Genomic DNA, 11,879 nt, shown 5'->3' on the forward strand with positions numbered 1-11,879 from the left:
CTGGCCCATACATAGAACCGACAATTTCTGCAGACTTGATGACGTTGCTGTGTGAATTCCCACAAAGATTTGAGAGGTATGATGGCGTCACCAGACGTGTTTTTATACTTTTCAGTTTCTCATAGCTCTCGATACTGTCGGGTTAGAAAAACAAAAAGGCAGACCCTTGTTTGTTTTTCAAGGAGGGTAAGAGGTGGTGGTGTTTTCAGACAAAGTGGTTGTGTATTTAAGTATATGTGGTGCATTCCCACATTCAAAGGTCCCTGAGTTCCGAGAGGGCTCATGAAAGGGGCTGTTTATCTAGCTCACACTAATAGAACCAGGGCCATCATGTGTACGTTCTTTCTCTCCCATCTTGTTTCCCCTGTCCTCGAGACCTTTCCACTCCTCACTTCAACTCTCATTTCCTCTCCCCTCTCTTTTCTCTCCCCCCTTTCTCTCTTCCCCTCCTCTCCTCTCTCGTTTCATCCTTTCCCCTCTCCTCATCGCCCCACCCCCTCTCTCTCTCTTCTCCTCTCCTTTGCTTGGTCTTGTTCTTTTCTCCTCCCCTGTCCTTTCCTCCCTTGTCCCATCCTCTGCTCTCTCCTCTCCCTTCCTCGCCTTTCTCTGTTCTCTCCCCTAATCTCTCCAACTCTGCTCTCCCTTTCTCTGCTTTCCTTTCTCTCCTCTCCCCTCCTCTCCTCTCTCTCCTCTCCCCTCTCATTTTCTCCCCTCCTCTCCTCTCCTCGTCTCTCTTCTCTTGTCTTCACAGGTCTCCTCTCCTCTCCTCCCTTCTCCTGTCTCCTTTCCTTTCTTCTCTTGTCTCCTCCCCTCCCCTCTCCTCACATCCCCTTGACTCTTAACCATTCCTCACATCTCTTGGCCCCTCTCAACCTCTCACCTCCTTTCCTTTCCTCTCATCTTCTCCTCTCCTTCCACTCCTTCTCCCATCTAACCGCTTCTCTCTCCTCTCTTGGGTGCATGCCCTCTCATTCCACCATCCACCATCTGCAGATTGTTGGAAGAGAGAGTGAGAGAGAACGGGAGAGAGTATGGGTGGCTGTGATGCATTAAAGGGCCAGGTTTATATAGCTTGATAGCAGCTGGACATTCAGGTTATTTTACAAGGGGCTTATAAAATGGTTGGCCAGCCAGGGGTACGGCTAAAATACACAAGCATTACTGCCGGCCCAGACAGTGGCTGGACAGCTTCCAGCCACACATCTCTGTGTGCGTCTCTACCTAGTTCAAGGGGGAACAGGAGAGAAGCATGGAGGGAAAGAAGGGAACCGGGTGGAGAGGATTATCTGAGTCATCTGCTTACTTTCAGGTTGCATGGTGGAAAAAGGTAAAAGCATGTCTGGAACAAAATGACCGGGCGCTCTAATGTACAGAACAACACTGCATTGGAGGAAATGGACTCCGCACTGCATGACATCTGTGACAAAAATATGTGTGTGTGTGTGTGTGTGTGTGTGTGTGTGTGTGTGTGTGTGTGTGTGTGTGTGTGGATGAAGTTGTCGAGAGCGGAAAAAAGACAGGAGAGGGGATGAGAAAGAGAGGGGGGAGTAGAGATGGAAGATGGAGAGCGGGGGATGGAAGATGGTGGGACTGTGTGTGCAACAGGTAGACACCAGAGGTAATTATTAGGCCAGATAAACGCAGCCGGGCTTTATAACTCTGGTTGATGATTCACTGACCTTTACCTCCTACTCTAATGCATTCTAATAGCACACAAACACAGACACACACCCGCACACACACACACACACACACACACACACACACACACACACACACACACACACACACACACACACACAGTGATATCAAAGGTTTCAGTTCTTTCAACTGTTTTTTTCCTACGACCTAAAATGATCAGATTACCCGTTCTAAACGTTCCTCTTAACCGCATACCGCTCAGTGTTGTCTATTAACCACAGATACCCTTTTAACACATTTTAAGCACTGAGTCTGAGTCTAGAACTGACAGCCCTAATGTGTGTCTTGTCTTATTGTTTCTATAGCCCTGGGTTTGGTTTACACTGAGTCTGAAGGCCGCCGGTTTGCAAAAGGAAGTGGACCATGCAAAATAATGAGCGGTCTGGGGACGACAGCCAAAGGGACAGTGTAAGTAGATGCCTGTGTCAGCTGGCCCAGGACACCATGTATGTGTCATGTTGTGCATTAGCTCTGTTCTGACCAGCCGTTGCTGTTTTCCGTGAACAGTCCCTTTTTTTTGTGTTTTTTTCACACCCAAGAAGCAAGACATTTAATTGCTAGAAACCCCCAAGAAACCAAGGGAGGTAGTGCATCGATGATGTCACACACGCACACATCACACATCACACATCACTCATCACTCATCACTCATCACTCAGGTGCTGGGAGAATAAAGAGGAAAAAATAACCCAATGATCAAAGTGAAGCACAAGAATACACAGATGCGGCGAATCAACTTATTTATTATGCTCAATCTAAACCATGAGACTTCAATCAACTAGACTTCATTAATTGGTTGATTATCTCACATTGCAATTGATTCCGTGTTGGATTTGTTATCCTGATGAATAATGTATGAAATGGGAAGAGAAAAACACAAGTGATGCTTTTGATTACTGCTCAAATCTTCTGCACAGTGATTATGTATGTAGGCGACATCTACTCACAGCCCCCCTGGTTTGGTGAATCACGCAGCCCAATCATTTGGTCAACCTCATATGAATGTGTGATTGCATGTACAATGTGTTGCATGTGTCACTTGGATATAAATAACTGTGCTGATTTACGTCAATGAAAGGCAGTACTAAAGATGTTTTTCATGAAAAAAAACAATTATGTACAAAGATGTTTTCGGGGCTTGTAAAAAGTGTAAAAAAAAAAAAATCGGTTGATTTATTCATTTATTTTATTTTGTGCATCTTATACAGGGCTAGAATTAGTTGTATCTGCCCGCCCCAAGGACTGAACCAATCACCTTGAATAGCTTTGCATAACAAGGACGTTGGTTCTTTGAGGTGTTGTTATTTTTCAAAGACCCGGTGTGTGGCTTAGCTGCGCTCTTAAGTACCATCGGAAGTTGGCATGGGTGGCGGCAAACTAGTTAAATAATCAGGCGCACAACCTTCCATCGCTGTTGCTGTCAGTGCAAAAAACACCTTACCAGCAGTAAACAACACTTCGCCATCCTAGACATCAGTTCCTTATTCTAATTGAATGACAGTTATGCAAGATCAAATAAATATGTACATACAACAACAGCACATGATTTTATTTTATTTCTCTAGCTTCTCTGATGATTTGAGTGACAGGTCCTCACAGGCTTCACCCAATGCCGGGGACTGAATGCAATGGAGAGTGCTCAATGAAGCCTTTTGTCCCATAGGGGACGAAGAGGAATGATGATGATGATGATGATGATAGGCTCGACACAGGCATGGACTGGAGCCACCATAGCGCTGAAGGGAGGGGGTTCACCCAGGCTTGGGTGTGCGGGATAAGGACTGTGAATGAATGAGTCATATCCCGGGCATGGTGTGTTTCTCCTATTGTATAATCGTGTGTAGAGGTCACTTCTACAATAGCACCACTAAGATTACATAAGAGATACTGCCATATAGAGCCATTGGCATCCTGTGCATAGACGTTATGGATTACCATGGTAACTGACCTTGAACCACAGTTCAAATGTACTGTATGTGTGTCTGTCAAAATGAAGGACAGAGGGGAATCCCTCTGTAGAATGTGTCCTCAAAGACTCATCTGTCTTTTGTGTACATACTGATTCATAGAATGCTGTTATATTTAAGGCCTCTTTACATTATTCATAGGTTTTCCAGAAGGATGCCGCGTGGATTGAGACAGAACGAAAGAAAGGAAGTACTCATTTTGAATGTCCACATTCATAAATCATCAAATGCAGCCTCTGGTCTTGAGTGGATACGACAGTTGGAGAGCAGAGTCTCCCTGAAGGGGAGGGTGAGCAGAGGATAGGCTGGTTCAAATGGGAGGAAGGAGGAGATGAAGGGCAGGTTACCCATGATTGGGGGGCAGGTGAGGTATCAAGGGTTCACCAGTAATTAGAGAGAAGAGAACAGGGGAAATAGATGGGACAAGGTTAAAACAATAAGTGAACTGCGCGGGGGGGGAGGCAAAATACAAATGGCGAGAGCAGGAGCCGAAGAACTCCTTAATTATCCTGAGGGGTCTTATTGAGGTAAAGCGAGGGGACACAAGTCACCTTGATGAATATGTAATGTGCCGCCCTCGCAGGCTTGCCCAATCAGCCCGCACCACTGATGAATAGTTATGAGTCACCTTATGAGCGTCGCCATGGCGACACGGATGTGACTGTGGCCACGCAAATGTGATGAGGGAGAGATTGAAGAATGGCTCAATGCCCGCCTCGTCTCCTTCCTAGAACACATCTTGATCAGCAATTTGGACCCCATGGGGAGGGACGCCAGCAGCCTAACAGGCAAGTGGACCTGTGTTGTGCTCAGGAGGAAGGAGAGAAGGAGCAGGAGGACAACCAAAGACTGGTTAGGAGATATAGGATGGCTTGAAAAAAGAACAGAAAAAGGGGTTCCCCCTGGTGATTGTGATGATTACTTGTTTGTCGAACTTGACTTTTAAAAAATCTCATTACTGGACACCTAAAGGCAGTAAGGCACTGCAATATAACTCCCTGTTTTTAAGTAATTGCATGGCTGCAAGGAGAGTAGGTAACCAATGAGATCAAATCTGCGACAGAATAATAAGAGAGTATAGGGTGTGAAGTTAAATAGACGCAGGAATAAATACAGATAGAAGGAGGTTGGGCATATCGCCCAGTGTGTTAAAGCTTAATGAAGTGTGAAGGAAAAGATAGCAGTGATAAGGCACAATAGGTAGACGGTACAATGAATCCTGTGTCTTGGCTCACTTCCATTACCTCACTTCCATGTCTGTCTTTTTATGAGTTCGATATCTTGACTTATTGAGAGACAATCACCCCTCACACGGCCTCTAATAACCATTTACACAGACTTTACTTCATTATGCCCTGTTCAGGGCAATACCAATATTAACCAATACCTTTACATCTGATCTAAGAGGAATCAGGCTTATTATTTATTATCACGGCAGAGGCCTTCATGCAGTCATAGCAGATGCTTTTATCCAAAGTGACTTTCAGAGATAGATGGAGATGGAACAGATCGAGCACGCCATTAACGTTGCAAGGGTTGGGGGTGTGATTCCCATTGGGTAGCCACGACACTATACTGCCATTTTATCTTCTCCCGTCCTTCCAATTCGTCTGCCAACCTGTTGGTGGAATTAACTGTGCAAACGTGTCGCACACAGTAAAGTGTGCACTCTGCACTGCTCACATACAAAATGCAATGGTTGGAGTCTGTGTCTATCTATTTGTTTAGTATGTGTAATCAAAAGCTAGCAATCTACTGCTTTGTGTAGCATATTATTGGATTAGCAAGGATGTTTACGATTATTGTATGTGAGGAAGAAACAAAATGGGGACGTTTAACTGCAGCAACAATATTACAACTAGTGTCAACAATAATAATATTCCTTTCAGGCGTGCTACATCACACCTGTCTCATTAATCTCTGAACCCAGTATTCCACGCACGCACGCACGCACGCACGCACGCACGCACGCACGCACACACACACACACACACACACACACACGCGCAGGTATCAGGTGTAGAGTGAAAGGCAGGATATATATTTCTTCTTCTAAACCCTGTGTAAAGAATCATTATCTCCTGTTCAGCAATTCAATTTCACAGCCTGTTGAGTGTGATTAAACGGTGTGATTAGTCTTGCTCATAAGGTGTTTGTAGCTGCCCATGATTATAAGGAGCGTGGCATGTCACTGGAGGTGAGGTCCATCCAGCAAAGTGGCACACATGGATTCTCGGTGTGACATTTCTGTGTCATATTTTATTGAAAATGCCATTAACCCGGACAGAGGCCTCTGACACCGCGCCACTGTTTAACCTCACATTAAATCGCCTTGACCGCTTCTAATTGGGTCCAATTATACCAAGATGTGCTTTTATCACCTCACAATTGCAACCAATGGCACTGTAGGTCTGTAGCCTCACATCAATGTTTATGGTAATGTTTCCTGTGTGTGTGTGTGTGTGTGTGTGTGTGTGTGTGTGTGGCGTAAACTAGTTAGAATGCACATAGTAATGACTGCAGCATGTATATTTTAACTTACTTACAGTTATGTTCTGGGTTGATTATGCATGGATCGGTGCACTGTAGACCTTATCGGGCCTGAGGCGCGTAAACATGTCTATTTCCTGTTGGATTTCATCTTTCTGATCTGAGGTACCCCAGGGAGGGAGGGAGGGAGGGAGGGGAGGGAGGGAGGAAAAGAAGGGATGGGCGGGTGTGGGATGTTTGTTCTTCTCCCAATCCCTCACTTAGTAAACCACAGTTATCTCATCCACACTGATACCAGAGCCTGTTTCCGCTGATCATTTCCTGGATGAAGTAATAAAAAATGATGTGTCCTTATTTGTTGCACTCTACAGTATTATAACTTGATTATTTGATTGAATACGAAGACAATGTTGGAGCATATTGTTCTCACATAAACATGTTTTAAGAAAACAAACCCAAAATCATAGAATAAAATTTAGTGTGCTAACTCATCCAAACAGCAATAGAAAATACTCTCTTGCCCTTGTCAGATTCCAGGTGGATTTTCTCCCTTTCTGGCACAGCTCATGTGGCGGTGTACACAGTCATTTCACACAGTAAATGTGAAAGAGTTACACACACGGCTCCAATATGGAGGCTTTCAGATTACTGATTGCAACTAAAGCCTGAGGTGCCACATTTGAAAAGCGAGTGAATTTCCTGCAATTTTCAGTCTAAAAAAGCTCTGTGGTATAAACCAGATTAAAAGAAAAAACTAAGTTGAACAAAAAAGCGACATAGTAATATGACGCACCACATATACATATGTGGGTTTAAACATTGTATTTTTAGCCCTTTTTCTTTCTCAAGTCATACGTGGACAGCAACAAGACTAAAGAAATCACTTGGTACAATTTAAAACTCAAACCTTTAATCAATACTTGCATCCATGTGTACACAACACATCACAAGAATTGAGGGATGGGTTCAATGTGGGTGACCACAAACAAAACCTAGGGCAACGATCCTTAAACAACGGAGCACTACATGCGACAGACAGCCCTGGTGTTGAGCAGGGATTCAAACTATGAACGTCTAGATGCTGCTCACGTGGGCCACCGGAAACCCAGATGACTGCTGCCACTTTGGTTTTCTTTCAGTCTAATTTGATTATCTAACACTACCGCTAGTGATGAGCCAAGTTCCCAGAAGCCATGGTTAAGGGGCCACAGTTGAGAATGGCAGGGTTAGATTCATCAAGTGCAACAAACCTGTAATTGTTCTGCATATTTAAGCATTGCATACGCACCCGGAGACCCATGTGTTATTACAGAGTTCTGGCACAGCAGAATTGTACATAGCAAACTGATTTCTTTGTTATTTTTATTTAAGGTTCATACGTTTCATGCTTTGTGCAACAAAAATAAACCCATAGGGTGAATGTTTTTCTTTTTGTCCTCTTCTTTAGTATTAAAATGTTTTTCCTATTTGTAGTATGTAGTCCTTTCAACCCAATTTACTATCTGCCACAGCATATGTCCTTGGTCTAGTTACTATCATAGGGCACCGAAGGAGATGAACAAGCTTCCTCAAAAGGCACCAAACTTTAGAAACATTAAGGTACATATGAGGTGGTATTTCTTTATGTTAGTGAGCCAACATCTGAAGGTTAGTCATTGCCAACTCTTAACATGATCCAAGGGTAGAACTGGAGTAAAACAACCCCAGTGCCAGAAAAATATATTAATAAAGCATGCCTGTAGATGAAACTTATTTCTTACTAGTTTGCACTCAAATGCACTTTTTGCATACAACATCAAGTTCAATGTATAAAATGCATGTGATCGCAGTCAAATCTCTAGACTCTGACAAAGCCTGCCTATCATCTTACTTCTTGAATTCACTTTCATCTGCCGAAAGACTCAATGAACCATTTTTTTGACAGTTAAAAAATACATTAACTCAGAATTACAAAATGTTAAAAATGAAAAGAAAGCTACATTAATCTTTGTTATAAAAGTGTTCACTTAGACATATCCTAAACAAATAAATGTAACAACAAATTAAAGGAAATTACTTAATCCTTATGGGAAAAAATATATTTCAGTTGAAAGTAAACCGCAGCATTTGACTTTGATAAAAGAAGACTTTGTGAGGTATTCTAATGTGTGTGTGTGTGTGTGTGTGTGTGTGTGTGTGTGTGTGTGTGTGTGTGTGTGTTTACCTCTGTTTCTGTTCCTTGTATAGCAATTCGTACAACAATGTAATCCAATATACATAATTATGCAGGAATCACTGGCAAGTGACTGGTTGATTGATGATTGGCAGTTTGATATGCAGAGGTGTAGCGGGGTGTGGAGGAATGGCATCCAAAAGGAAAACGCTACCAACAAGATCCACGGCAGGAATATATTTCTGGGCGCTCTGTGTAATAGTGGGTCGGCTCCTACTGGTAAATGGTAAATGGACTGCATTTATATATATATATATATATATATCACCCATTCATGCACACATTCACACACTGACGGTGGAGTCAACCATGCAAGGCGACAGCCAGCTCATTGGGAGCAGTTAGGGTTAGGTTCCTTGCTCAGGGACACCTCGACACTCAGCTAGGAGGAGCCGGGGATCGAACTAGCAACCTTGCGGTTACCAACCAACCCGCTCTACCTCTGGAGCTACTGCCGCCCACACTGCCCCCTACTGTTAGTGGCAGCGGCAGGTCAGAGGTCTCAGGCTGGAGTCTTTTGAGTCCGTGGTGGAGAGGAGAACGCTGAATAAGCTGTTCCTGATCCATCATACTGATCCATAATAGACAATGATCAGCACCCTCTCCATCACATAGTGGTCAGACAGCGGAGCACCGTCTCTCACAGGCTGCTCCAGCTCCACTGTCGAAGGGACAGATACAGGAAATCTTTCCTGCCACATGCCATCACACTGTACAATAACAGCTAAAACTCTGGTCATAATAATAATAATACAGTCTCCAAGCACCTTATATGTTTTATCTGTTTACTTGCACCTTATATATTTATATTTCTACTGTCTACTTTGCACTACAATTATACTGCTTATTTATAAAAAAAATTATATTACATTTTATATTTTATATTTATTATTTTTTATATATATGTCAAGGTTGTTTCTCTTCATTGTGTTGTTACTGTGTGTAATGCTGCTGCTACACTGCAATTTCCCAGCTTGGGATCAATAAAGTAAATCTATCTATCTATCTATCGCTAGCAGCGCACTATCTGCCAACATAGTTCATGTGTTTTGGACTGTGTAGGGGAATTGGTTGTTTTTACCCAGTAGAGTGCCCCAGGCCCAAGGCCTCGCCTTAACACTTTAGCCAGATGAGACACATAGATTATCAAGACTCCACACACTGGATGAAGGCCGTTGCTCGGAAGCTGATTAGCACATCAACATTAGCTCTTTCATTAGCCCTACACACTAGCCCCTAACTACTAACCCATTGGTCGGTTTGGGCGCACGCCTCACGGTACACAGTGGAGTTTAATGCAAGTCTATCTGCAGTGCACCATTGAATATCTCACGCTAAAGGGGGGGCGTGCCATAATGTAGGACTACAACTTTTCAAATGAGATGCAGTGCAGGTGTTGAGGGTTTATCCCTATTTATGAGGGGGGAAACTGAATAACCATGTGGAACAAATGCGAAATCTCCTCATGGTAAGGTAGAAGATTAATTGCACGGAATGAGCCTCAATTAATCACGCTGTCTCAGCACCCCACTTTGAGAGTGTGTGTGTGTATTCATCCGGATCCCAGGTCGAAGGTACTCCCAGAAGTGTTCGGTAAAGGAGGGCGGCGCAAGATTATTTTGGGTTAGTTGAAAAGAAAATTACATTGGTTTAGTGAGCGGAGTCACTCACTCAATGAGCCGTGTGCCGTTAAAACGCGATTGGGTGCGTGAACCGATGTATGATGTCTTTACGTGTAAAGGCTTCCTCTTCACTGCAGTCTAATATCTGATAACTGATTTTTTTTCTGTTTTTCTCGCGGCCCACCTTCAGAGTAACTTATGGCTCTGGGGACTGAGGTCGGCCCTCTCCCTTTCTTATTATTCCACTCTAACCCAAGGTGCTCCGCTTTCTCTGCTGTCGCACTGGGGCTGGGCACCACTATTCTCTCTCTCGCTCTCTCTCCCCAAAATCATTTCCCTTCTCGACCCGCCTGCGTGGATGTTTTATCTTCCCAATTCCTCAGCCGATGTCATTCTCAACAGTGAAGTATGTTCATCCTTTATCCCACGTGGCGTCTCGGTCCCAGAGCAGATTTATTTTATCTTTTCTTTTTTTGGATGGACATGTGGTGTTTTCCTTTACGGTCTGACTCATACCTCTGGTACATTGTGTTTCCCTGTAACGCAATGATTTAATACAGCATTTACCTTGCTGGGCCCAGCCTGCCGGCAGCGGCCGCCACCTTGCTTTACATTCGTATCCAAGATGTCTTCTTTAATGTATCTCCTCTTATTTAAAGATCTGTTACTGTCTGCCTTGTACACCAAACTCCTCCCAACCCTCATATCAACATTGTATTGGTATATAGCAGCATTTTAGGGATGATGGTGTTACGGCTACTTGATAGTGACCTGTTTATATTCAATGCTACTATTCTATAGACACTGAATTTTCCTCAGAAGATTGTCAAGCCCAGTAAAACATCCATCCATCACTTTTACTTTCACCTTTGCTATCTCACATTTCGGTGCTCTACCCTTTCTCTCTTCTCTGATGTGCCTGGCTTCCTCTCCTGACTCCTTTGTTGGGATAGCTTGCCCTTTCCAATTGCTTCTCACGCTCATACTTATTATCTTATCTTGTCTCCCTCTGTCCTCTCCTCTCTTATCCCTCTCCTGTCCAAACTCCTCCTCCTCCAACCATCCTCTCCTGTCCTCCCCTATTCTCTCCTTTCTGTCTCCTCTGCGCTCTCTCTCCTCCCCTCTCCACCCGATCCTCTCCCCCTTCCACCACTCTACTCCCTCCTCTCCTCTTCCCTCCCTCCTCCTCTTCTCCACCCCACTCCCCCCTCCACGCCTCTCCTCTTCTTCCCCCCACTCACCCTCCTCTCCTCTCTCTCCCCTCCTCCTCTTCCTCTGCCATTTCCTCCCCTCTCTCTCCTCCCCTCCTCCTCCTCTGCCATTTCCTCCCCGCCTCCTCTCTCCCCTCCTCTCCTCACCTCTCTTACCCTCCTCTCTCCTCCTCCTCCTCCTCCTCCTCCAGGATGACTCCTCAGATTCCCCCGAGCCGGAGCCCTTCCTGTGCATGGAGCCCCTCCTTGTGCGGAGGCTGTCCTGCAGGACCCTGCAGCTGCCCCCCCTGGCCTTCAGACAGGCCGAGCAGTACTACTACGCCCACAGGCCGGAGCAGGACACGGCCCTCCCCAAGCCCCCGCGGCCCACCACCCTGCCGCTACGCACCCCGCCACTCATCGCCATCACCGCTGCCGACACTGAAAGGTAGAGAGGGGTGTGTCTGAAGTGTGTCTCTGTGTGATTGTGTAATTCGTATGTGTGCTTAGGCCTGTCACGATAACTACTTTTGTCGGACGATATATTGTCCCGGAAATAATCGGGATAAACCATTTTATGCCACTGTAAAAATTTGAATGTAAATGTTATTAGAATTGTGAACGTTTTGTCTGGATGCAGTCGCCGGGAAAAACATCCATTAGAAATTATATTAGCCTTGAGTCACAGGTTATTTCT

General features: G+C 44.6%; 1 protein-coding gene across 1 annotated transcript; it reads left to right on the forward strand.

The window, feature by feature from the left end:
• Positions 1-2,004: 2,004 nt before the first annotated feature.
• On the forward strand, positions 2,005-11,634 carry LOC311343320 (3',5'-cyclic-AMP phosphodiesterase 4D-like; the record flags this gene model as incomplete). Its single annotated transcript, XM_084468191.1, has 2 exons — positions 2,005-2,109; positions 11,395-11,634. Exons 1-2 carry the CDS (start codon positions 2,065-2,067, stop codon positions 11,632-11,634), a joined length of 285 nt encoding a protein of 94 aa, XP_084324317.1. The 5' UTR covers positions 2,005-2,064.
• Between the last annotated feature and the right edge of the window lie 245 nt (positions 11,635-11,879).

The sequence above is a fragment of the Micromesistius poutassou genome (assembly GCF_964030765.1).
Source record: "Micromesistius poutassou genome assembly, chromosome: 5".
NCBI classification, from domain to species: Eukaryota; Metazoa; Chordata; class Actinopteri; order Gadiformes; family Gadidae; genus Micromesistius; species Micromesistius poutassou.